Source organism: Alosa pseudoharengus, unplaced genomic scaffold (assembly GCF_046254945.1).
Source record: "Alosa pseudoharengus isolate Yale_2024_CS ecotype anadromous, Long Island Sound unplaced genomic scaffold, YU_APseudo_1.1 YU_APseudo_1.1_scf_2, whole genome shotgun sequence".
Taxonomy (NCBI): domain Eukaryota; kingdom Metazoa; phylum Chordata; class Actinopteri; order Clupeiformes; family Clupeidae; genus Alosa; species Alosa pseudoharengus.
In genome coordinates this window covers 35,456,590-35,483,338 of record NW_027468663.1, presented here as the reverse complement: position 1 = coordinate 35,483,338, position 26,749 = coordinate 35,456,590, and the positions used below count along the sequence as shown (strand labels likewise).

The following is a 26,749-nucleotide window of genomic DNA, read 5'->3' as shown; positions in this document are numbered from 1 at the left end:
GTTGGATAACATTAAATTCAGTGATTTAATGTAATCTCTTGTGAACAATTGTCTAACCAATTTTATGTGCAATGTCTGTCATAGACTACTAAAACTGCTGATGACAGACACTCAGAGGCTTATCTCATTAACTATGTGAAGGCCACCTACCATTAAATGTACAGGTTGTATTATCTTAATCTTGATGGATTTGGTTTGCTCATGGAAGTCAAAAATCCAGTAGGCCTATCTCAAATAGGCTATTGGAATAATGTAGCCCTAGGCTACAGAAATGTTAACCTGAGAAGAGCTCTAATCAGTTAATTAGGCCAAAGTCAAAACACCGCAAAGGTTTCCTTAGCCTCAGTCTGGGCAGGGCAGTTCATTTTTCCATGATATTGTATAGCATACTACGACATTTGGCTAACAAGGACTGTGTTGCAACTAACTGTATCTGAATAGATTCAAAAGCAAATAATTATGGACTAACATTGCCAGCCTCTAATATTTTTGAGATGCACAGATCTACTGAAGTTACCCAAGACTTTCCTGGAAGTTGGAAAAGATCGCCAAGTTAGCAGGTGGCGCGAGCACTTATTTCAGATTTCAGGGGAAAATAACTATGGAAAATAAAGAAGAAACCAGAAGAAACCTAGTTGAACCACCGGAAGTTCAGTGGAGCTAGCGACAGAACGCGACAAATCAAAGCGTCAAAATAAAGGTACACACGAAAGTACATAAGGATTCATGATTGCTGCCTAGTACGTCCGAATTGTAGCCTATAATTACTCGCTCGCATACATAACACTATTTTTATTTAACACTAGGCAATATGGTAGAGATAATAGGCTACACCATGTTATGGTGTATTCATTATTTAATTATTGTCAAACTTTGGTAACACAATAAAGTTTTAAAGGAATAATTTTCCTCTTCAAAAAACTAATGAATAAGTTCTAACTTTTATTTTGAAGGATTTACGAATTTTCGTTACTGTTGCTACTGCTAGCTTCACGCTGCTTCCACCACAACCAACCACCAACAACAGGTAGAAGCAAGCTAGCCAGGCAGCAGCCAGGCCAGTTCAACCTCAACCCAACGCAAGCTAGACACAAAAGAGTGACTTGACACACAGTATATACGGTTTATTTATCAGATATCAGATGAGCGTCACATTGATATTTCAAACGTAGCCTGACTGTTTCTCTCAACGAGGGGACACGCGGTCGGATATACAAGGTTGGTTTTTGATGTTTTCTGAAATATTGAAGTTAACTTGCCAGCTAACCTTAGCGTGTACGCTAATCTTCAGTATGTTTCTGTTGAATCTGTGTTGCCAACTTCGTTTGACACCAACGTAGGTTTACAAAATAGCTAAGCAAACCATCTCAGCTACTGATATACACAACGGACAGATCAGCGAATATGTTCAATTGATGTTATTAAATAATACCATGATTGAATTGGATTTGGCTCGTTAAACCAGAGTGAAAGTCCAGAGTTACCCTAATGTTAGAGGATGTAGAATGCTAGCATATAGCTTATTAGCTGTAACGTCATGTCATGAGGCTGGCCATGTTCGTCCATAATTTGCTTTTTAATGTATACAGATACTACTAATTGCATCAAAGCAGTCCTTGTTAACTATATATCATAATATATGCATTGTCCAGCACAGTATGTAGAGAGATTGTAGGAGGCAGGTAGCACATCATCATTAACGCTAGTCCGGTGGCATAATGAAAATACCGTTACCGAGGTGATAAAAGCACCAACTTTTGCATGGTGTTTCCTTAGGGTCTGTAGCGTAATTTTTGCCTAGGAGCCCTCGGAAAAACACTTTGTGACATGTCATATTAGAAGTATATCATTATCAATGAAATATGCTTACAAAAACAGCGATATTCAAGTTCCTGCACAAAATAAAGTGTTCAAATGATCTCAAAGTTAACATTTTATATGTTTATTTATGTTTATGAACTTTTACATAACTAAAGCTTCAATACATCTCAAAGTATTAGCAATATGATCTTTATTGGCCCTGTAATTGATAATTATGCACTGTAAAAAATCGGCCCGGCCTACATATTTTTTTAAAGGGATCACATATTAATCTTTACTGAAATTCAATCTTAAATTACAATATATAACAATAAGTGACAGTGACACTAAAGGCCATATATACTGTTGTTATGTAATTTATGTTGATACATCACCCCATCAAGTGACTATCCAAAACACACTAATCCTGTGAGTAGAACTAGTGCTGAGAGACAGACACAGATCTGTAGCTGGAAACCATACAGGTATCCTGTCTCTGTTATATTATAGAAGCTAAGCAAATGTGGTCTTTTTTAGTACTTTGATGGGAGACCTGCTTGGAAACATACGTTGATGCTGGAAATGGTGGTGTTAGTGGTTGTCCATTAAATGACACGCTCAGGATAATATCAACCCCTATTGCCTTTGTGATGTCAGGGATACATTTAACTGCAAGAAAGGGCCTTTGATTGCAACGGTGAAACAAACTCCTGACTCACTGTGAAAATGAAAGATTAGGGGGTTCCCTGAACCTCTGGCCAAATTCCCAACTACCTTACATTCCACCTCAGGCTGGTGAGAATTCTGGCACATAATGGCTGCAATGCCATTACCCAGGTGAGTGCTAAATATTGGTGGTGCTTAGTGCAGTACTTTCAGAGCATAGTAAAGCACTATATGTAACATGTTTATATTGTTCTACCCACAGCATTAGTATAAATATAAATATATATACTCTTTTGATCCCTTGAGGGAAATTTGGTCTCTGCATTTATCCCAATCCGTGAATTAGTGAAACACACACAGCACACAGTGAACAGTGAGGTGAAGCACACATTAACCCGGAGCAGTGAGCTGCCTGCTCCAGCGGCGCCCGGGGAGCAGTGAGGGGTTAGGTGCCTTGCTCGAGGGCACATCAGTCGTGGATTTGCATGGGAGAGCAGTGCTTAACCACCTGGTGTGATGCATCAACATAAATTACACAACAACAGTATATATAACCGTTAGTGTCACTTTATTGTAATTTAAGATTGAATTCAGCAAGGATTAATATGTGATATCTTCACAAATATGTGAGCTGGGGCTGTGGCATTCTGGAAATGCATTGTGGGAAATGTAACTTAACATTAGTTAGCACAACTTCAATACATGTGTTGTGTACACAGTATACTTGTAATGTATACTTGTAATGACCTAGTTAGGTGAAATAGGAATTTTCAGTAAATGCACTATAAGCATTTGTCTGCACAATTAGCAAATTCTATTCCAGATTTGTCTGTAATTTCAAGGCAATCGGTTTGCATGTTTTTTAAAACTAAGGTTAACTAACAGTTAAGTAAGGTTAACTAACTAACTTCACAGTGTAGCAAAACTTGAGCAATTCAAGTATAGTTTACTTTAAATGATCATGTTTACTTTTCCACCTCAACATTAAATTACTGTAATTTTAGGCAAGTAATCTCAAAAGACATAATCAACAAAAGACAAAAACTGAGTTATACTTACTAAACATTTTAAGTAAGGATAGCTGCATTTTACAGTGAGTAGGCCCTATTTTGCATAATGAAAGAGAGGGAGAGACTATAAAGCCTGCCCTAACAAACAACTGACAGGTAGGTCTGCAAAAATAGCACAAAGAGAGGCCCATCACTATGATTTACCTGGCATTTTCTCTCACTAGGTCCCGTCACTTTCTCTCTCTTTCTTACTCCTGCATGTAGGCTAATCAATTTTCCACAATAACGATGTACTAGTGTGTTTTTGATGTGAAAATGCATGTCCGATACGCAAAATGCATACAGGTTGGCAGGTCTGTTGCTGTCATAAGCTTAAACATTGTGATGAATAACTTTGATTAACGCCCCCCATTAATACCTGAGCGCCCCCCTCTATGCACCTCGTCCCCCCAACACTGTCCGAACGCTCCAGTTGAGAAACCCTAATCTATAGTTATGGGTTATGAGATGTCAAATCAATCAATAGCCTAATGAAATAAACAATGAAAATGAAGGAAAATAGCAATAATTAACAATAATGTCCATCAATCAATAATGTAATAACAGTAACAACAGCATGGTCAGACTACATTAAAGAGAATATCAATAAAAACAACATCAATCAACAGCCTAATGAAAATAAACAATACGATATAAACCATAGAAGAAGCGCTTAATGAACTACTGTAAGTGCTGAACAGATATGCCTTTAGACCCCTCTTGAAAGACCCAAAACTATCACAGGAATGGACAGTGTGGGTACCTGATCTGCATGGGTTACCAGATCTGCATGATATGTCACAAAATACATTCTGATTGGTCTATTAGCCGTTGCACTTCGAGAATTTAATTGGTCAGAATGAGAGCACTGGGCAACTCATTCCACTAACATGGAACCGCTGCGTTAAAGATGCATCACCACTTGTCCCAGGTGTCTGCAAGGAATCTCAGGGGTTCAGAGGTGTCTTTCTGGCAAATAATACATAGAGCCCAGTTCAGCTCCATATTGAAGTCTCAGAAACGAATGTTATGTATAAAAGAACAAATGAATCAAGACATTCTGACCTGCAACATGTCTACAATAGTCAATAGGAAACCGAAATAACTTAAAGTACATCTGTACTGTCACACACAAATAGGATTTAATGTGATGCAGCCTAACATAAAACTAATGACCAAACAGTGAACTCAGTAGATAGCTATATGAAAGACCTACTGTAGTTAAATTGAAAAATAAAAGAGGAAACCAAAATCTCATAACATTTTTGCTGCTTTTTAATAATTCCGCCTATATTATACAGGGCTTTTTGAGCTTTTTTGAGGTATAAGGTGTCTTGGAACTCTATTTTACACTTATAATTTGGAAGATCTAGTGGCCTGAGCACAAATTAACAAAAGGAAGCTCATTCAGTGGTCTTAAAAGGCCATTAGCCTGAAAGTTTTACTTAAATATTTACAATATTTCAGCTGGGCCCCTAGGCTGAAATCATTCAGGAGGTCCTAAACAAGCTTCATGTAAAATTTGGTGCTTTATCACCTCGGTAATGGTATGACTTAATATGTGCACTACCCAACTGGACTATAGTTGTTACATGTTTTTCCACTGTGACCGTTTGTCTCAATAACAACTTTCTAGTAAGAATGACAGTAACGCGAACACTGGGGACTGTTTTGGTGGTGTTTAACTCTGACCTCCAGTGGAATTCTAAACTGTCATATCTAATTAACGTTAAAGAACAACAACTTCAGTTTCAGGATGGATCCAGCTTTGCTTCGGGAGAGGGAGTTGTTCAAGAAGAGGGCCCTTAACACTCCTGCAGTTGAGAAGAGGCCAGCCCCCTCTGAATCTAGCTCTTCCAAGAAGAAGAAGTCCAAACCAGACAAGGAGGCTTCAGGATCCAAACACAGTGCAGGTTAGATGAGTGGAACCTGTGTCTTGGCTGTTGTAATCTGCGAAATCCTGTCTGAAATGATTGCCTCTTAATTTTAGTTCAATGTAAACAGCCTAAACATCATCACCACTAACAGATGAAACAAAAATGTTTTCGCTTGTATTAACAAACTTGTTAATATCAGGGAGATGTTAGATGTTAGGCAAACCATGTAGAGAATTCTAAATGTGTAAAGACTTAGGGTACAAGTTGCAGGGATTTTAGAAGATTCTTATGGGAGAAATTTGCCACAATATAGAGTGCATTGAACTCAGTTGTGTTGTGTGTGGGAAAGTGTAGCCACAGACCTGTGATAGTGCCCATGCCAAACCCTGCCCAGTGTTAAAAACAAAACATTCCAATCAGCACACAAGCATCAGGTCTGGAGCAGAAGATGGTCATTGCTTCCAACAATTCCCATTTTATTTAGTATGTAAATGAAAATTCACTGTTTACTGGGGGAAGTGATGAGATGAGCCAAGCTGTTAGAGTTAGTGTAATGATCAAGGAAACGATTCCCTGGAAACCCTGGGCCAGGGATTTGTCTGGATGTCAGGTTGACCTGTGCCCCCAACCTAAAAATGGTTAACCAATTTATTCACACATAACCATTCTGAATTTCTAGAGCATCGCTACCCACTATGTCCAGTTTGAAGTAGTTTTATGAGCATGGAGAAGATCAACAGCATATTATGGTTATGTTTAGTATTTGGCAGATATTAAGTAAGTGGTCACAATGTTGCATAATGTACATGCATTTTATTCCATTTGAAAACTTGCTGCAGAGATCATTTACAGTATGAAAGCTTTGCTTTTTGAAGAAATGTATAATACTACCAATGCATCATATTGAATCAGCACCAAATGCAGATATATACAGTAACATACATTAGTTGCTTCTGATTTGTATAATTTTTTTAATGGAGGTTCTTAAGGCAGGTGACACAATACAATTCACAAAAGTGCACCATATGGAGTTATAATTAAGATCTCTTCCCTTACCTCTGACCCAAATCTGACCCAAATGCAAATTGTGGAGATTTAAATATGCACAAAACCAACCATTATAGCCCAATGCAATGTTCCCCGCACCATTCAAAGATTCTTATTTGGTCCACCATTCAGCTATGATGACTTGAGCAAGTGAGTTTTACAGAGAATGTCAGTTTTTTATTTATTTATTTTTTAAATGAGTTAAGTGTGGCACACTTAGGGTTGCAAAATTCTGGGAATTTTCAAAGTTGGAAACTTTCCATGGGAATTAACAGGAATATACAGGAATTAACAGAAATAAATGGGCATAATATTAGTTAAAACAATCTCCTTCCCTTTGCAACCCTAGAGTAGACACACCCCCATCAGAATAAATGGAATTTTAGAGCATCTTTAATTGCAGAAAGGATATCTTACTTTTTAAAATGATACAGAAATATGGACTTAAAAAAAAGGTTGACACCCGAGGTGACTCTCTGCTTGTGTCTGTTGTCTGCCCGTTGTCAGAGATTGTCAGATGTGCTTAGAACACAAAAGGTGTGGCCTGTGTATGTGTTTTTTGGGGTGTGACCTGTGTGTTTGGAGTGTGACCTGTGTGTTTGGGGTGTGACCTGTGTGTGTGTGTTGTGGGGTTGCGTGCTTCCAGCATAGTTCTCTTAGTAGAAAGCCACTTTTCCACTACACCACCTCTGCGTGGCTGCTACCCCCCATTCTCTCCATCACCCGGCAGAAGGTGCCAGGCTCTTGGCGTAGGTCGCGCACTGTCTTGCCTTTGGCAAAGCATCCGCAGTCCAGCAGCTCGTAGAGGAATGCCAACGCAGCAAGGGAGAGGACGGTGAGGATGAAGAGCATCAGAATGACGAAGCAGGCCACGTTCCAGCCATCGTGGAACGGGTACAGCTCCTGAACCTGCAGTACCACGTTCTTCAGCTGCGTGTCTGGTCGCCACGGCAACTCTGCCTCAGAGTTGTTCATGATTATCTGGTAGGCACAAGAAGAGAGATGATTTCATTCCTGAAAATCCCCTGCGTTTACATAGTAACAAAAATAAAAAAACAACGCCTGCAACAGTCCACAGTGCATCAAGCATTTTTTTTTTCAATTTGAATCACACCTGACACAGGTTCGAATTTCACCTAGAAGAGTAGAGGGCCTGACTCCACATCTTTCAAAAAAGAAAAAAAACAAAGAAACAAATACGCCCAGAGATGGGAGCACACAAAGCAAAGCGTGAAGACCGCATCAGAAACAAAGCAGTTCACTGCTGTCAAAGCTCATCATCCAAAGGCCAAACTCTCTGGCTGCCTCTCCCTGCACCAGCACTCCTGTTCAATTCTGCTCCCCATGAAGGAGTCCGTAGCCTTAGTCAGGTTGCACAGATTAGAAAGGCAACCATGCTACAGGAGTGGACGGGCTGTTTAGTGTTGGGTTACCTGGAAGATCGGCTTTAACCAGGTCAGCTGTGTAATGTGATCTGGATCGTCATGTATCATGGCCAAAAGACGGCCAGCTATTTTCACTTTTCTTTAAATGGCCACATTTCATGCATCGAGATGACAAACAAGGCGGTGGGTGAGCTGTACAGAGCTGTAACATATTCAGGCAATAATGGGAACACTGACTTGTTATTTTGCAACATTGATTAAATAATATGAATGTTGGGACCAAACAGTTTTAGCTTTAGTTTATGTTGTTTGTGGCATGAAAAGTCATGAAAATGCTGCCTGCAGATGATTCTTGTCACTTGCTTATCAGTTTTTATACAGCTGACCATCATTTTGGCGATATCTGTTGATCACATATGCACATATGTTTGTTTGCTACACTCAGACCATGAACATACTACATCATTGTAAACTTTGACATCTTTATCAATGACATCTGGTTATCCAGGTTCTCAAAAATCATAAATGACGAGACCTTTTTTGCTTGGTGCCCAGTTTTTCCTCAGCGTTTCTGTTGCACTGAGATCATTCACATAGGCCTAGTAACCTAGTAACTGGAAACTCATAATAAAGGTTTCTCAGTGCATAGCTGTGTAACAGCCTTTGTCTAAACCTTGTATGCTATGATGCACAATAAAGGCTGCATAGTGTCATCCCAAATTATATTTGGACCCTCCCAGAACAATAAAAAGCAGAGTCCACAGAAACCTCTTAGAAGCAGAGTTGATGGATCATTGATGTTGCTCTAGTGCTGTAGAGCTTGTAGCCATCAGTGGATGGCAGTGGATCAGAAGGAAGAGACAGGAGTGGGCTGTCTCCGACTGAAGTGGTTGCTTTTGTCTAAGCATTGGGGAGGTCTGAGCAGGACACATCTGTGTTAGTGTCCATGATGAGTGTGTGTGTACCAATGCATGAATGTGTATCTTTGTGTGTGTCAGGGATGCACTCAGTGGCCTCTTAAGCTGGAGGCCATTTAGCCTCCACACACACACACACACACACACACACGCACATACACACACACATGCACATACACATGCACATTAGTCCAGCCTAGCCCCTCTTTGTAATTCTATAATGCAGGAACAGATGGGTTCCCTCCTCGTCGATTACTTCCCCTCACCCTTCAGCGTCTCCCATCATTAACCCTCTAAGGACCCCCTACATCCCCCGCAAGGTGTGCCCAACTGAGCCTTACCGGCCAGCATCTCTTCTTTTCCTGCCCCTTCCTCCTCTCCTGCCCACTCCTCTCCTCTCTCTCCCTCCTCAGCCATCCTCCCCCTTCGTCAGTGTGTCTCCAGTCTCTCCATCCAGACTGATCAGTGTCAGACAGGAGCCCCAGTCTCCTTCCAAACCCACTCATGTATTAATTAATGTGTCTGACTGTGTGTCTGCAGCAGCCGGGCTCCTCTCCCCTCAGCTGCTCACCTCTCCGTCTACAGGCAGGGCACAGTCCACAGACCCTGCTTCTTTCGGTCCAGTCAGCGCTGGCCTCTCTTTAAGAGCGGCGCCGCCTGGACAAGCTGTTGTGCTGCCTGAGCTGCTTTACAGCAGAGTGGAAATGCCCATGCATGAGCTGGAGTGGTGTAGTAGTGCGCAGCAGAATATTCCGCTCATTGTAAATCCACACATCCTGCCGCTTGTGTTGCGTGCTCAGCGTGTGTGGTGTGGTGTTCTGCTGCTCAGGGTGGCGTTTTCTGTAGAGATGTGCATGGAGCGAAACGATTTGAGCATGCAGGGCTTACCTGTGTGCTTGGAGTGAGGTGGGTGATGCTGATCAGAGCGGCTCTTGTCTCTCCTCTCGCTCGCTGCCTCTCCCTCCTTCCCTGGTGCGCTTCAATCCTGCACGGCTCACTGCCTGTTTGGAGACAATGGTGCCACACCATTGGTTGGCCTCGCTCGCACACAAGGACAAAGTCCCACCCCTCAGCCTCAGCAACTCTAGGCAGCAGGTCCCGCCCACGTGATAAATCATTCATGAGTCCCAGCCAATGGTGTGTTCTGATTGGCCAGCTTCCAGCTTTCCCTTCTCCGTTATCTCAAGCCGAGGGGCAAAGCGAAAGCTGTAGCCACTCAGCAGTTGCCAAGAAGATGTGATATGTTTGAGCCACGGAAGGGATGAAGAATACAGTGGATAAAAGGGCTAGGAATCACAGAGTTACTCACAAATACCATTGCCCACGATAACAGTGATATCACGATACTGCAATTCTGCAATACTCAATACATTGTAAAAGATTAATCTATGATGCATCATGATATCCGTGTGTAAATGAAGAGGAAGAAAAAGGCTGGATTTGTTTATTTATTATTATTCACTGCATATTTGAATTGAAGCATTGTACATCAGTGTTTCCCACAGAATTGAATTCCATTTGCGGTGGTTGGTTTGCAGAATTAACTTGAATACAACAGTTTTTAACAAATTAGCATAGCGTGGTTATGATGCTAACCAGATTTAAGCACAATTTAGTACAACCTGGAAAATCATTGTGTAGTGGTCAATGTTGATATTGTGGTGGGCCGCCACAAATAAGTCAATGTATGGGAAACACTATACATCATGCATAGATTTTAGCTGTGTCTCTTAAAAATATGAAAATAATTTGACTGTGCATAGGATTATCCTCAATCATTTGATAAGGGCCACCTTGAGGATACATGAAGCAGTGACTCTGGTACGTCAAATTAGCAGATGAATCTGTTTAGAATATGAATTGTACAATTTAATATTTTAGTAAAAATAATCTATATTGCATATAGCATATTGACAATGTATCGCAAGAAGTTATTCGGTATTGTTTACCATCCCTTGTGTAGTTCCTATGACGTCTGAGATTCAGGCTGATGTTAGTTTCCCAGCACAGAGATGGAAATGAAAGAAATGACAGATCTACCACCCACACCAGGACCTCAGTGCTTGAGAATGAGATCCAGTTCAGTTTAATGTCCCCAGAACATGTGATGCTCTTCTAATAAACATGATTCCTACAAGCTAATTTTTATACCTGGGTCTATGCACAATTCATATCTATGTATGATAAAAATGCTTGAATGCAGATATGTTATTGTTTTACATCAGTCCTTACTGAAGCAATTGCTGACTCAGTTTACAGTTAATAACTGTAAAAATAATTGTAACCAGTAAAAGAATTAAGAGTTTATAGAAATGTTACTAACAGAATAATTAAAGAACAGTTAACATGTTTTTTTTATTATTATTTTTTCCCTCCCTCTCTCCCCCTCCTGTCTCTCCATCTCTCTCTCTCTGGCACAGATTCCAACAATGGCTCCTTTAACTTGAAAGCTCTCACTGGTAGCTCTGGCTACAAGTTTGGAGTTCTGGCCAAAATAGTCAACTACATGAAGGTACTGCTCCCAGTGTTACAGTAGACCATGTGCTCCCGCAGCTTTTCTGTGTTGAACGACTTGTTTTCAGAGCACAATATCCCACTCCACACAGTCATACACATGCATGCTGCTCAAATGATATATGTCTGATTATTCTCTTTTGCAGCCGTTTGACAGCTCTGTTCGCTTGAAACAGAAGCAAAGAGCACATCTAGCTCTGCACGTTATGACGGATTTAGCGCTTGATGCTCACCTTATTTGCATCTCTCATCTTTTGTCCACTGATAACCTGCATAACTGGTTTGTGCATTAAGAGATGTCTGATACTGGCCTGCATGGGGGAATGATTAGGAAATCTGTTGCATGTCAGTGTTGTTTTATTTTTCTCTTCTCTCTCTGAAGTAAACATCTTGTTTACCAGCCAGTGCCAACTAAGACAGCCCTATCTGTGAGTGAGTGTGTCACACCATAAGTGTGACTCATCCATATTTGCATAACGTCCTCCATTTCAGCAGGCTTTCATCAACACGCTCAAACTGATCACAGCTGCCGTCTCCCAGTGCCAGTGCAGCACACTTCGGAACCTCCGGGAATAACACCGGAGCGACGGAGAGCATTAGCGCTCAGTGCAGGGGGCCGCCCTGGAACCGATCTGCCCAGTGGTCCTGCGCCATGGCAGTTAACCTGAACAGAACGCCTGTGGTCAGATGCAGTGGCAGCATGAAGGCCCTGTGCATGGGGGAGAGTCGGGGATGGGTGTGTGGCAGGACTGGAGCTCTCCGACTCTCAGATGGACAGAGGCCAGCCTGCTCTCCACTGTCAGCAAATCTCTTGTCCCTCTGAGAGCGTCTTGCTAGCCTGAAGTGACAGGAATGCCTACCCCATCAGCCTTTGTTTTGTTTTCCATAAGGTTGCATGTTCCTTTTAGACCTAAAGAAAAGAGCGGGTGTAGCTTTTTGATTTGAACTGAAGCCATAGCAATGCTTTTGAATGTCATTTTATTTGTAGTGAATTGACTTTGTGTGTGTCCGGCTGTGCTCTCTCTCCCTCTCCCACAGACGAGGCACCAGAAGGGAGACACACACCACCTGTCCCTGGAGGAGATTCTGGATGAGACCAAACTGCTGGACATTGGCATGAAGCAGAAACAATGGCTGATGAGCGAGGTGTGTGTTAGTTTGTGTGTGTTTGTGTGTGTGTGTGTGTGTGTGTGGGTGTGGGTGTGGGTGTGGGTGTGCTGCCTCCATCAGATCTCAGCCAGTAGGGGTGGCAGAGAGAGCCCTCTTGTAGAAGCTTTCTAAGAGTGTCACTAGTGGGAGCTGTGGAGCTATCTGTGAATGCTGCAGATGCTTTCTCATCCTCCTCTGTTGATGTTTCACTCACTCCTTTACGTCCTTCATGCTTCACTCTTCTTCCTTTTCACTCAATTCAATTCCATTTCAATTCAATTGAATTGAGCTTTATTGGCATGACTAAGTTTTACAATGTTGCCAAAGCAGTAATGGAGAAAATTACACTAAGACTCTCTCACTCTCGGCTTCTGAAGGGAACTTGGTTTGCACATCACTAGATTTTTCCTGGATTATATTACTCAGCAGTAAATGGAAGATCACTTTGTTCTTCCCCTTGCCCTCAAATTCATATCATCACTGGTGAGTACTCCTCCCCCTCACTCTCGCTCTCTGTCTCTCTAGGCTCTTGCCAATAACCCAAAGATAGATGTGAATGATGGGAAGTATGGCTTCAAGCCCAAGTACAATCTGAAGGATAAGAAGGCTCTACTGCGGCTGCTGGACAAACACGACCGGCTGGGTCATGGAGGCATACTGCTGGACGATGTGGAGGAGGGCCTGCCCAATTCAGCCAAGGCCATCAAAGTATATATATATATATACACACTCATATGCACATTAGCCCAGCCTAAGGTTAGGGTTACCTAAGCCTAGCCCTAATACAACACAAATGGAAAAAACAGTGTAGATTTCCTAACACTAAGGATGGTGCAGTTGTCTTTGCGATATAACTCAGACACTTCAAAGAAAAACCTCTACAAGGTGCTTCTGTATTCAATTAGGTCCACATGACTGCTTATAGTGCTATGATATGATTATGCCCATTGAGGTTCTACAGTCACTAGTTTAACCCATGCTTTTTAACAAACCTATTCCATTGTCCTTTCTAGGCTTTAGGTGATCAGATCATATTTGTTACAAGACCAGACAAGAAGAAGATTCTTTTCTTCAATGATAAACACTGCCAGTTTACAGTAGATGAAGGTACGTGGTCTCATCCTGCTGCTGAGGCTGTGTGTGGGTGTGTGTGTGTGTGTGTGTGTGTAAGCACATGTATACATGCCTGTGCAGATGCCCATGCTCATGTAGTGATGCCTGTGGGGATACTGATTCCAAGTAATAGCTTGTGGTGCTAACCCAGATAATGGAACATTGGCAAACAGTTTAGGACATAAAGTCCTATAGTGATTTACTGCTGATGATGCAGCTATGTGTTGATCTCCACATTTCTACAGAGTTTCAGAAGTTGTGGCGCAGTATTCCTGTGGATTCCATGGATGATGAAAAAATCGAGGACTATCTGAAGAGGCAGGGCATCACATCTATGCAGGAGACTGGACCAAAGAAAATGGTAGGCTCACACACACACACACACACACACACACACACATACACACACACACACACACACACACACACACACTAATCAACAGTTGTATCACATTTTTAACTTTCACTTTATGGCTCAGATTGCTGTTCAATCTCTTCTCTGATTGGTCATGCTATGTTTAATCCTCTGTGATTGGCTTCCACAGGCACCAATTCAGAAGAGAAAGAAGGCAAGCCAGAAGGGAAGACGCTTCAAGACTCACAACAACCATCTGGCTGGAGTGTTGAAGGACTACACGGATGGAGAGCCCACCAAGAAGTGACCACACACGCACACTCGCTCCATATAGGGGAACTTTTGATTACATGGGACTGAGTTTCAAGAGGATTATTTCTTTACCACATACAAAACTACACACACAGAAAGAAATAACAAAAACAAATAAAAAAAACAAAAAAACAAACAAAAAAAAAACAAGAAAAGTGGACATCATAAGGCACTGCCGTTTTTCGCAGAGTTGAGCTAAGTGACAAATGCAAATGTGAACTGTTGTAAATATTTTCTTTATTCTTTTAAGTTTGTTCTTAAGACAGTACAAATGATTCCGTTGATAGCATTTGATTGGACGTCTTTCTAGACAGATGATTAAAGACAAACATCAATTGTCGTTGTCTGAATTCTTCTTTCTAATGCAATACTGACATTTATTTCAATCTGATTTGTTAAAGTACCTAGATTCAGGCTGCCTTTGTAGACCAGATGGGGTTAACCTGCTTTTTTGTGGTTGCTGGACTGCCTTGGGCCTTCCTAGCCCCAAGGAAATGTCACCAAAAAGCAGATCAATCTCAACAGCCTGCCTGGGATGCAGGCCCAGGGTTGGGCTTATGTTGTCAACAGGAGATAGGGAGAAGGAGAGGGTTGAGTGAGTTTGATATAAACACCGTCTGCAGCAAGTCCTTTCCACAGTTTTGCTTGATTTATGGAAGCCCGAAATGCAAATATTTCCTAGACTTTGCTGTGCTTTATTTGCAATTGATTTATCCTTCCACATTCTTGGATAGCTCATTTTTCTTCAAGAAAAAACATCCAGCGACATCTAACCTTCACTAGAAGTGCTTCTCTCTGTACTGTGGGGAGAGGCGCTATATGGCTTCTCCCATTGAGACGGTCACACAGGTGTCATTTGAATGGAGCTCAGGCTGGAAAGAGAAACCTGAATATGAAAATTACATTTTCTACTTATGGTCACTGTACAAGTACAGGGTTCTGTTTTAATGTTTAATGCCGCAAGTTATTGTTGCTTTGTTTGGATCTAGGAAACACGTCATTTGACATTATCATAGTGAATGATCATCTTAGTGAGTTGAATCTGAATAAATACAATTTGTAATATTTTTGTCACAATTACTCCATTATGTCCTTAAATCCTTAGATAGCTTGACCAAATACAAATGCATGATCTAAATAAGACATACAAGGCCTTGACGGTGAAAGACTAAAAATTGTCATCAACAGTTTGATGTTGACCTTTGAGGCTGAACTGGATTTCCGTTTAAAGACAGGACTTCATATTCTCAAGGGAGTTGCGTCACTTTCCCAAAATACACTGCTGATTCTATTTTAAGATCCTCTATGTGACTCCCCCTTGACTAGAGAGATTAAAGACTACAAAATAAGCCAACCCCACTGGAAACATCATTTTCTCAAAGCCTGTTCATGGCCCGTTTCAAGATGCCACGTATTTGCTTTAATCTTTCACACCACACTTTCTCTTTACAGCTCATATTCTTACTCAACATTGATGCTAATACATAGTCAACCAGTAAATAAACACAAACAAATCTACAAAGGAGTAATAGTGCTATACAACATACATTCATTACAAAAATATTATAATGGTTTTGTCTGTTTTGTCCTCAAAATATTGAGAAATGTTCACACTTTTGTAAAGTATACTTGTATCTTGTTTAATCATATGAACGAAGATAACAGACATTTTATTATGTTATGCATAAATAGTAAAAAGACTGTACAGTATAAAATTGGACAAGTGTTCCTTTGGACGGCCGTTTGATGTTTGGTTGAGGCACACTGCCTTTTGCATGTCCATGGAGACCCTGTTGTTGGGAAAAGTCATGTGATCCGTTACCATGGCAACTAAACTTGGGGCCTTGTATCAGCCCATCAACAATAAATAGCTTCCAGGAGTGACACAACGTTGGGTGACAGTAACCAAAATATTCAGCAGTTGCAGTTACTGAAATCCTTTAAAGAAGTTCAACAGTGACTTATCTCGTACACAACATAGAAATCAATATGATCCCTTAGTACAGTCTAACATCAAGGGAAGTCTGTTTGAAACTCACCCAAAGCCAAAAGATCCTTTAAATCAGGAAATCTTCCTTTTTAATTATGAAAGCTTTAAAGGACTCCGTCGTAACTGCAGAGCAAAAAAGTGAAAGTCAGCACACCATACTAGGGCAATATTAGAGTTCTCAGTAGTGTACTTAAAACAGTAATGGGTCTTATTAACATCTGATCTTTCACCCTCACCTGTAAAAACTGAGTGCGTCCAGGGAGCCTGAGGGGTATACTACCAAGCGAGGCTACTGGGTCAAAACAATAAGTCACTCCAGAAGCTAAATATGCAGTAAAGCATTCTTTTGGAAATCAGCGGTTACTCCCAAAGTTACCGGGGTAAGCCAGTAACCTCTCTTTGTAGTGCACCCCTCTGATGGGGAGGGTGAGGGTGTGTTAAGAGATTGGTGGGATGCACACCTCTGTACACATATAACCCTGATAAAAAAAAAAACTCTTAAGCAAATGAGCCACACCAGTCAATTATGCATACTGCATTCAGCTCTACTTCAACCAACTTTCCAGCACTGAGCAGGCTGCTTGAGCCGAGAGTAACCTGCTCTACGGCATGGAGACCAGGCATGCAGGCATGAAGGGCCAAATGAAGCAGATGAGCTTGATTGCTCATTAGTGAGTGGGTAGGAAGTGGTGATTAGAGGGTGATTTGCATGTTAACCGTGGGCTGTGTGAGTCGGAGGATGGGGCCGCGCGCGCGCTGCTGTAATGGGCACATGATGAAGCACGGTGACCCGCCATTTACGGAGCAAATTGTTCCTGAAGGTCCCTCTGGGAGGCTCACACAGGGCAGATAAGGAGGCCCTGCTCATTTGTCCTTAATTTCTCTCTCTCTCCCTCTTTTTCTCTCTCTCTCTCTCACTTTCTCCAGCCCCTCCAGTATTCCCTTGCTCTTTCTCCACCCTCGCATTTGTGAAGGAAGCTGCTGAAGCCTTTGGTCACACCAATTAACATGCCATCCCCTGGTCCTCCTCCTCCCAACTCCCCCAGGCACACACGTGAAAGCCACACCATCACAAGCACAGATAATGTGCTCAGCACTATTCAGAGCTCCAGCTCATGAGAGCATATAGTTTCCTCCAGCAGGTAGAAACACTCTCCAGTTATTAAAGCCACTGACATTTGGACAAACTGTCTCATGAATAGATTATCATGACCTTTCTAACCATTCTATGCTATTCCATTCCCATACATGGAATTCCCATAGTCCTGCACTAAAAGGGAACTTCAATAGAGATGTCCAGTGAACAAAGCGCTTAGTGTAGGACTAGGCTTAATTTTATGAACACGAAGCTGAACCTAAATGTGTAAGGTATATTCATATGGAAGAAACATTGAATGCATGGGATTATGTGGGAACATTTTTTTGCCTTCAGAAATGACATCTATTCTAGAGGCATATCCTTTTTGACATTGACATTTTTTTGTTTCCATTCCACCACAGGGTTTCGGGACATCAGCGATATCTGTGCTCTCTTTGTTTCAAACCGTGATACAGGATGAGAACTCACCCTCTCTCAGCAGAACTGCCTGACCTTCCATCCCTGTGAGGAGTCGGCAGGAGGGATCCAGCGAACCTGCAGAACACACACACACAAAGAAACAAGGTCCTTGGCTTCCCCCATATCTTATGGTTCTGTGTGTGTGTGTGTGTATGTGCTGTATACTGGACTTACCAGACAGAATTTGTGTGTGTGTGTGTTAAGATGACGATAAAAATTGTTTGTGTGTGTGTGTGTGTTTGGACGTGTTACCTGTGTGTGCACAGCAGACGGGTAGCTGAACGTTGGCAGATTTGGGCTAACCTCAGAGGGGTAGAGTGTGTAGGGGGACCAGACCTCGGGTGCAGCTGGGTAGAGGATGGGAACAGACACATCATCTAGGAGAGAGAAAGAGCACCAGCGGTGGAGACGAGGCACTGGATACTATTCAATATTCACATACTGAACATGTGTATCGGATCACATATCAAATATCGCTTCAACTTCCTCTGCACAGAACCCTCTAAGTGCTCAGACTTAGCCACTCACCAACGGAAAGAGTCCGAAAGAACAGAGATATCATCGGGAATGCTGAGAACAGCACTAACACACATGCAAACATTTAAAATAGCCAGTACAAGTAGGTCTGTGTGAGAGCTGGGGAAAGGGCATGGCAAACACATTTTACATGCTGCCGGCTCCGGCTTCTCCTCTGTTATCTAAAGCTGTTTACAAACCATGGTCAAAACATCAAAGCGGAGGAGGGGATGGCACCGCCTTATGTTTAGTTTATCTTGTTGGATGACGTTCTGTTTACCCCCACTGTCCACTCGAGAGGTCAACTTTACTGCCGCAGCATGCAGCTTTAGTAGGAGATGCATCAGTATTCTCTCTGTACCTCCCAAAGTTGGGCTGAGAGTAATGTTAGTAATAGCCATGTTTATGGTTGTTAAACGTTATTTATTCCACAATCTAATTGTTTTTATTAAAGACAAGATAGATTCTAGTACATGAGAGGATGTCATTGTGATGACGATATCCTTGGTCAGTTAAGACCATGTGTGGGTCTACTCACATGCATCTCTGTTGATGAACTGGAGGCTGGGGCTCTGCTGGGGCATGGATGGGTTGGGTGTTCCCACTAGTTTGTTCTTGGCCATCTTTGTGTTGGCCTTGGCGAATTCCAGCCTTAGGGTCTGGGGAATTTCCGGATCAAACCGAACCCCCTGCATATGACACACAAAGGTCCAGGTGTCACTTTAGCACTTCACCGTTGGACTACAAATGTAAGAATCTCTGCTCCTGAATACCTAAATCACCTCCTGAACTACAATAAATATGATGTAAACTCCACATAGACTGACTGACTCCACAGCTACCTTGCATATAAATACCTAATACACATTATCTTCCCAGCAACCCTGTCAACACGCTGTGCTGAACATTAGACTGAGCCTCTGCAGAGAACCATGTTTTTGCCAGGAGTGTTTTTTTTTCCGCTCCCCTGATCTGACGCCCTTTTAAGCAGCACAGCTCTGCGAGCAGAGGTTTATTTCCACTACAAATCTGTGACACGGTGAGTGATCAAAGTGCGTAGCGGCGGCGGCGCAGCGCTGGGCTGCGTGCGCAGGAGCGGGGGAGCAGGTGTGCTCGCAGGGCTGGGCTCGGCTCAGCTCCACTCACGTTCAGTGCGTTCTTCGCTGCCTCCGCTTCTGATCTGCTGTCGAAACTAACAAAGCCCACGGGCTGCCAGGGAGAGAGACAGGGAGAGGCAGGGGCATGTATTAATACATGGCTGTGAATCATGGATTATGTAAATAATGGAGTTCAGAAAGTCAAATTTGGGCTTTGTGTTATGGACTGTGACAAACACAAATGTCCAGTAAGACTCTTGAACCGAGACTGATTAACAGGATCTCTCTTTGTGCCTTGGTGATGTGTCCCTCTACTTACCTGCTTAGAGGTGAGCTTGATCAATGACCCTTCGTAACCCTGAGAAACGGGAATGACACCGAAGACATATTATTTAGTGTGTGGAACACAGTGACAACATATGTCCAACATATGTCCATATGTCCAATTATGTCCATAATGGTTTATACATTATGATTCAGTGACACAAAACCCCACATCCACTGAGTATGACAACACTGCTTAAATATTGTAACATTTTCATGAAATAACAGACATTTATTTATACTTGATAGAAGGTCTTGAGTGCACATGTTGGTGCACAGCATATGTAACTGTTGTTTTTGAGCACTAATCATTCTCCCAGCTTGAACAACTTACCTTAAAAGGCCTGAAGAGGAGGTAAAGCTCTCTGGGTTTTATGTCCAGGGGCAGCCCACTGACAAACAATGTCCTGACCTTAACAAAAAGGCTACCATAAGACTTATTGAACACAATACACAATACATTGAAAACATATGCTCCGGTGTTTGCGCCCCACTTGAGCCAAAGCATTTCCACTTCAAATCACAGTGAAAAGGACGGACACAAACACTGATCCAAATATCAACTTGAATATCTCACTCCCAGAGAGGGCGGGCCATCCATCAACTCCACTGACACATTCAACTCCAAGAGTTATAGTATTTGCTTCAGTGCTACCGAATTCAACAGATCTTTTGTTCTAGCCAAGTTCAAAGAGATACCATGGTGTCATTTTTAGATCAATGAAGCCAGTAGCTCCTGAAGTTATGGGGCCCAGGTGTTCACACACACAATGGAATGGCTTAACAGACAGCTGATTTGCCACAGATGGAAAATACTCTCACTATGACATCTTCACAAAGAATAAACAGGACGACTTGCATTTTCTGACTTAAAATTAAAACAATTAGGCCTACCTTATAAATCACTTTGGAAAAACAGCATTTAATATAGTCGGCCTATTTCAGATATAGATTGAGATTTAGCCTGGCCTACTTCATTAGTTTTGTGTAAACAAATAAGAAAGTAAAAAAAAAAACATAAGGGACAGACAATAACCTACTTCTTCATCGCTGGCTGTAAATTCATTTCCATCGGTCTCCTTCTCCAGAGCGAAGTTATTCATTTTCATAAGGAGATGGACAGTCGTAGGTGCGGCGACCGACACGAAGCAGTAGAGGACAGTGCAGCCCTGCCCTGCCCAGCCCAGGTACAAACGCCGCGTTCAACTCAAAGTCGTCATCAGCTGCAGGAGAAACCCAATGAAAACTTGCACGGGAGGAGGTAGAAAGTGTTGACAACGAAACTATCAGGCCAATGACACTGCTTCCAAACACATCAGTGATAATTCTCCGTGGTAGTGAGAAACATTTCCCCTTTGTTATCTCCCAGTTAGCACAGCGAGAGGTGCCGCCGATGATATCATCCTCACCACAGCAGCGCAACTGTATGCTCGTCGGATCCACTGCTTTTCATTGGGGGCTGGGAAGCAGGACGAGGGGTGGGGACCAAACCGGTGGCCATGGTATTGCGTTTATGTAAATGGCTACAACTGCACTGGAAGAGGAGGGTGTGTTAATCATTTGAACAGCAGTGAATTATCTCAAAATTGCCACTTGATCTCGAGTCATAATGATGCCAAAACAGCATTCCGACCTCACCGAGCCCCTTGCCAGTAGGCTAAGGAACTATTATAATGGCCAAAGTCTGCCATGTTAACAATCACAGCTATGTATAGTGTTTGGGTTTGTAAGCAGACAGAGGGCTCAGAAAGATCAACAATGAAATGCAGTCTTGTGTTCAGCTGTTTAGCACTGGGACAAACTGGCACTCTGGAGATGAACATATTTGGCAACGCTGTGTCAGTATTATATCCTCATCTTCAACATGGCATACAGATTAAAAAAGCAAGTTGTCACTTAAACTGTTCAAATCTAGGCACAGCAACATTATGTGACAATGAATTAAAAGGAAGTCAGCAATGTACTGAATGATCAGGTTATTACCCCCACGCCTCCTCCCCTCCATTCTCAGGTGGCCAGGACATACTCCAGGTCCAGGATGACAGGATTCATTAGGCTAAAATTGTGAAAGGTTGGATGAATAGTCATTTTTTAAAAAGTGGTTAAATTCTCCCATCATTAATATAACAATACAATCAAAAAATATAAAGGAAATAGATGCTGTGAAACTACAAATAGTCAAAACAATGTCATGGCAAATGTGTGCGGTAAATTAATCAAAACCAAAGCGGTCCAAAGAAATATTGTGTGCGAATAAGTACAAGTTTTGGCCAAGCAGTGTATGAGCAAGACAGACCAATTCTCTTGAGTGTAGAGTTGACTGCCCCCCTCGTTCTCTCCCCATTTGTCTCTAGAGAGAAGTGTGAAGAGAGGAGATGTCACAGCTGCTCCTGGCAGAACTGCATGCTAACGAGGAGTGTACAGTTTGTCTGCACACATGTGTGTGAACACCCTATGTGTTTGCACACATCTAGCCAATAGCTAAAGTGAGGAATGCTTTTGTGTTTTATTTGTGAACACCTGCTAACACAGATACCCCCACCCCACCCCCCTACGGTTCTGCATAGCTGAGAGACTGAGAGGGAGCTGGCATTGATGAGGGCCAGAGCTGGTCCAGGATCAGTGCTGTGTTGGGGAAATTGTTATGAAGGAAGGAATAATACAAGGGACATACAATCATCTTTATGTTGGACAGAGGCGGACAGAGTACACCACTTCATTACTTGAGTAAAAATACAGATACCCTTTGCTAAATTTTACTCAAGTATAGTTAAAAGTACTTGAGTATCAAGAGTACAAGAGTAGCCTACATTTTCTAAATATTGCATTACTACTACCACAGTGCTTACATTTATGTACAGAAAAATGTTAATGTTAATACCTTGGAGAATGTAAAAGGAATTGAAAGTAAAATCAAGTAATTTTCATCTTTTTACCATGTTGCCAGGGATGGGCAGTATTTCTCATACATGTATTTAAAATATGTATATCAAATACAAAATACTATTTTGTAATTGAAACACTTGAAGCGAAAACCATCATTAACTTGTTTAGAAAATTGAAATAGTCTGGCGAGGTGGGGCCACGGGTTGGCACATTCCCGGGATGGACCTGCTGCGTGTCTTCATCCATTGTTTCGTCTCTTATCTAAATCTGACCATGGAGTTGACTTTGGCGGAAAGCTAAAGGTGATTGCTGATAGGCTGTCCCAATCAGTGGCGCCTGCACAATCCAATCACGTTTGAGAGGGAAACAACAAATTGAGGGTTTCTGAGATTTTTCTTTTTTCCCTTTTTTTAGAAGAAGTAACGGATACTCACGGTTATGGATAGAAATGTAGTGGAGTAAAGAGTACAATATTTGCCTCTCAAATGTACTTGAGTAAAGTCATGAGTACTCCCCAAAAATGATACTCGAGTAAAGTACAGATCCCTCAAAATTGTACTCAAGTAAATGTACTCCGTTACTGTCCGGCTCTGATGTTGGAGTATGTAGGTTGATGTCTCATTGGTGTTCTGCCTACACACCTAAGCGTACAGTACACAGACACAGACACAGACACACACACACACACACTTATGTACTCCTGTCTCCCACAGATGTGGTGTTATTGTGTCCAGTGTAGTGGGCTAGGGATAACAGTGTGACCGCATGGTCAGTGCCTCCCATTTTCACACACAGATTCACTCGGCAGCGGAGACCCTGCAGAGAGGCACAGGAAGAGTATGTGCTCAACCTCTGAACCACGGATGGAGTCATTTGGACCACTGGGTCCTGGGCTTGACAGGCCATGGAGGACGGGCCATCATGCAGAAAATAGCCCCTCTCTGATGCTGCTGTTTCCCCCGACTGGAGCACCTGCAACGTCTCTCTGCCGTTACGATGACAGCACAGAGCGAGACAGGGCACGGTTAGGCTGGACGTGTTGGCTGTCCTGTATTCCCATGCCCCAGCAGACTGAGATATAATAAACAAGCAGACAGAGAGAGAGAGAGAGAGAGAGAGAAAGAGACGAGGTGGGGGAGGAGCAGACCTATAGTGTTCTATTGCAGAATTCCAAAGAGTTGACATATGTTTCCATAATGGTTAATCATTTCAGATAGGAAGTGAAAGTCTTTAACTAAGCTTTCCTCCTCACTGCACTGTGACAAAATGTGAACCGTGAACCATGATGGCCTATCAGTCCTCAGCCTGACTGCCTCCCAGCTGAAAGGCAAACTAAAACAAACCCATGATAGCAGGCAGAGTGTTTTTCTTCTGGGAGTTAGATGAGCTTTAAGGAGGGGTGAATAGCTCTTATTTTTCTGCCCTGTGCTACTTTCTGGAGCAGTAAATTCTGCCTTTTAGGATATGTGTTTGTGAAATGACTGAGTGCTATCCTTGGTGTTTTTCTTTCCCAAATGTGTGTGGGTGTGTTCATACCCAAACAAACAGAGAAGAAGCAATAAATGGAATCTGCGTGTAGTGTCCACCATGACAGCTACCAAAACCAAGAGATAGTAGATATACCAAGTGAGTGGGCATTCTGTTCATATGGCCACCAAACTACTAGTCTATGCATCACAGAATCCATATGCTGAGCATTAAAGTACAATTCCAGCCCAGGCCAGCGCAGTGAGACCTCAGTCCATATAAGGCAAGGCATTTCAGCACTGAGTTATTGCTGTGATGTAGAATAATATTTATAGTAGTTCAACTCACCATTGCTCTCTCTCTCTCTCTGAGCGTCAGATCATTTACTTTGTTTTCATATTTCCTGAGAGCCAATACCAACAGCAGGTTCAATACTATCTGAAATACATACATTTATCCTAAGTTTTACAGCAGAAACATATGCTGATAAAACCAGGTCACTGAGTGCATTAACTCTGAAGCACAGGCTACCAACCTGAGCTACTATGTAAAATGAATTACAAAAATATATCTGCAATATATATTCTTAATCACAGTTGCATTTTTTTTGCTCTCAATTGTAAGAGGCTCTTATGTTTTCTTGATCCTCTCTGTCACCACCTTTCTCTTGTTCCTTGTCCTGGCCGTCATGCTGAGCTGAGATCAAACAGCCAGTGAAAATGGTGATCCCAGTTGTGTGAGATCCATAGGTCACCCTTCATGCTACCCAAGGATGCAAAGGCCAGCTGTCAGAACGACATCATCAGCACCCTTGGGACCTTTTTTTCTCTGTGACGCTCACAGCATGTGGGCCAAAGCTGGTGACCTCACACTGACTGCTGGGTGAAGAGACAGAAGAGCTGTGCTCTTTGCATTTGGAGATTGGTGACTGATATTTTCAAAGGAACAACCTTATATTATCTCAGGCAAGCCATTATACATGTGGAAACCTTTTACTGACATCACTACCCGTTTCTTGGTTTCTTGTACTGAAATACATTGAAGATGGCTTAGCAGATCCTTAACCAACTTATAATGGAAAGACATGACACTCCATGGGTGTATGGCTACATCAATATATATATATATATATTTATATATATATAATATATATATATATATATATATATATATATATATTTGATGATGACATGCATGCTGCTAACCAAATATTTAGACAACACACTGCAGCTGCTCTTCACAAAACAGGAGCAGTTATGACGTGAAGGGGCCCCAAGAGCGCCACACTGTGACCAGGGCGAACATTACAGCAACCGGGGGCTACATTATGGAGCTTTAGTACAGACACCACATAAACTGTACATAATCTGGATATTTTGACTGAAATAACAAAGAACACATAGATAAACAGGTGTCACACAGACCTTAATTTAATGACAAGAAAACTGTACAAAACAATTCAAATAGGAATGTGGAATGTCTATGAGGCTGGAAACAATAGTTGCCTACTGAAAATTGTTTAATGAACTACCTTTACAATTACTGATGTTACTGCTTTAGTGGTGGATCAGTATACTTCAAGAAAAAAAATCAGCCCAGAGCTCAAAACATAGCTAGAGTGATGAGTGATGCGAGCATAGCCCTATTCCATGAACTCTTGAGCACATCGGGCCCTAATTTTAAAGATGGGGCAAACTCTGTCACCAAGCAAAGTTCTCGTGCATGAACTGTAGCTGATGTTATCTTGCCTATTACATTTGATTTTGCCTATTAAATTAGTTTAGTTTGCCTGAAGGCTTTGCCAATCATTCAAATTAGGGCCCATAAACATTCTGGAGTGTCACTCTAGGTGAAGGCCCAGTTCATCCATTTCTTTTCCTGAAAGGGATACAATATTTGTGCACTTCATCAATCATGTTTCCTTGGTTAATTCTTGCCAGAAGATTTGACTGTCTTTTTTAGATGGTGATAATTTGGAAGAATCTTCATGAGGAAATCAAGTTGGAGAGTCTGTGGCTGCCAGTCAACGTGAGTGATAAAGAGAGAATACCATTAAATAAAAAAATATATTTGTAATGATGTTCTAATGTTCTTTATTGCACATACGTTATCACAAGTACAGATTTATTTCTTAAAGTAATCCTTGTGGTCAGTGTTTTGAGAGGGGTATAGGTACCTGTGGTTTCTCTGTCTGGATGCGGCGCATGCAGTCAGAGCCGTAGATGACCGTATTCTCTGGGATGACCTCACATGTGTTCACCTGGCAGCATGCTCCAATGATGCAGCCACTTGTCAGAATCACATTCCTACCAACATCAGCTACACACACACACACACACACACACACACACACACACACACACACACACACACACACACACACACACACACACACACACACACACACACACACACACACACACACACACACACACACACACACTTGAGTGACTTTCAATGCACTGTCATCATTGTAACAGGTTTTTTATCATATAAATGTCAAATGGGTTATAAAGTTCTATCCAAACCTTTTGATTCAATGACATTATTATCCCCAATCTTCAAAGCCTGAGAAACTGTTGAGTCAGTGGTAAGAAACATAACTGATCTTAGGACATGTAATGTAAGGGTATGAGATGGTTTGCAAAAGGATACCACATCCAACTTCAAAGACATTGTTGATGCCAATTGACATGGTTTTGGGTTCCACATCCTCGGACTCTGGCA

The 26,749-nt window shown here is 42.0% G+C and overlaps 4 protein-coding genes across 7 annotated transcripts in view; 1 reads left to right on the top strand and 3 right to left on the bottom strand.

Annotated features, from left to right (window-relative positions):
- Positions 1–1,027: 1,027 nt before the first annotated feature.
- gtf2e2 (general transcription factor IIE, polypeptide 2, beta) lies at positions 1,028–14,524 on the top strand. 2 transcript variants are annotated; one of them, XM_076294796.1, is made up of 8 exons: positions 1,028–1,218; positions 5,271–5,428; positions 11,162–11,253; positions 12,294–12,401; positions 12,930–13,112; positions 13,418–13,511; positions 13,763–13,878; positions 14,063–14,524. In XM_076294796.1, exons 2-8 carry the CDS (start codon positions 5,272–5,274, stop codon positions 14,177–14,179), a joined length of 867 nt encoding a protein of 288 aa, XP_076150911.1. In that variant the 5' UTR covers positions 1,028–1,218; position 5,271; the 3' UTR covers positions 14,180–14,524. The 2 variants fall into 2 exon arrangements, with proteins under 2 accessions (XP_076150911.1, XP_076150910.1); XM_076294795.1 differs by having other exon boundaries at positions 5,265–5,428.
- smim18 (small integral membrane protein 18) lies at positions 7,097–7,414 on the bottom strand. Its single transcript, XM_076295686.1, has one exon. It carries the CDS (start codon positions 7,412–7,414, stop codon positions 7,118–7,120), a length of 297 nt encoding a protein of 98 aa, XP_076151801.1. The 3' UTR covers positions 7,097–7,117.
- Positions 14,245–21,095, bottom strand: LOC143134409 (RNA-binding protein with multiple splicing-like). Of its 2 annotated transcripts, XM_076294798.1 has the most exons (9): positions 20,710–21,095; positions 20,004–20,081; positions 19,665–19,703; positions 19,395–19,457; positions 18,787–18,937; positions 17,985–18,109; positions 17,742–17,807; positions 16,224–16,297; positions 14,245–15,974 (listed from the first exon to the last, which is right to left on the bottom strand). In XM_076294798.1, exons 1-7 carry the CDS (start codon positions 20,776–20,778, stop codon positions 17,748–17,750), a joined length of 585 nt encoding a protein of 194 aa, XP_076150913.1. In that variant the 5' UTR covers positions 20,779–21,095; the 3' UTR covers positions 14,245–15,974; positions 16,224–16,297; positions 17,742–17,747. The 2 variants fall into 2 exon arrangements, with proteins under 2 accessions (XP_076150913.1, XP_076150912.1); XM_076294797.1 differs by lacking the exons at positions 14,245–15,974; positions 16,224–16,297; positions 17,742–17,807 and having other exon boundaries at positions 17,847–18,109.
- Positions 21,096–25,436: 4,341 nt separating this feature from the next.
- The window catches only part of LOC143135256 (dynactin subunit 6-like), a 2,121-nt gene continuing 808 nt past the window's right edge, over positions 25,437–26,749 (bottom strand). For both annotated transcript variants that reach the window (XM_076295975.1, XM_076295976.1), the window contains 4 exons: positions 26,678–26,749; positions 26,551–26,598; positions 26,199–26,341; positions 25,437–26,038 (listed from right to left, as the gene is read on the bottom strand). The exon at positions 26,678–26,749 is cut by the window's right edge and continues 17 nt beyond it. In XM_076295975.1, the coding sequence (XP_076152090.1) occupies positions 25,949–26,038; positions 26,199–26,341; positions 26,551–26,598; positions 26,678–26,749 (353 nt within the window). In that variant the 3' untranslated portion in view covers positions 25,437–25,948. The remainder of the gene's footprint in view (positions 26,039–26,198; positions 26,342–26,550; positions 26,599–26,677) is intronic.

Bases quoted from the DNA above. Each gene is read 5' to 3' on its own strand.
- gtf2e2 (XM_076294796.1), top strand. From the start codon at position 5,272: ATGGATCCAGCTTTGCTTCGGGAGAGGGAGTTGTTCAAGAAGAGGGCC. The intron at 11,254-12,293 runs GTACTGCTCCCA...CCTCTCCCACAG, and splicing joins AAATAGTCAACTACATGAAG to ACGAGGCACCAGAAGGGAGA. The intron at 13,879-14,062 runs GTAGGCTCACAC...TGGCTTCCACAG, and splicing joins AGACTGGACCAAAGAAAATG to GCACCAATTCAGAAGAGAAA.
- smim18 (XM_076295686.1), bottom strand. From the start codon at position 7,414: ATGAACAACTCTGAGGCAGAGTTGCCGTGGCGACCAGACACGCAGCTG.
- LOC143134409 (XM_076294797.1), bottom strand. From the start codon at position 20,778: ATGAAAATGAATAACTTCGCTCTGGAGAAGGAGACCGATGGAAATGAA. The intron at 20,082-20,709 runs GTAGGTTATTGT...CTTTTTGTTAAG, and splicing joins TTACAGCCAGCGATGAAGAA to GTCAGGACATTGTTTGTCAG. The intron at 18,110-18,786 runs GTGAGTAGACCC...TCTCTCTCCTAG, and splicing joins GTTCATCAACAGAGATGCAT to ATGATGTGTCTGTTCCCATC.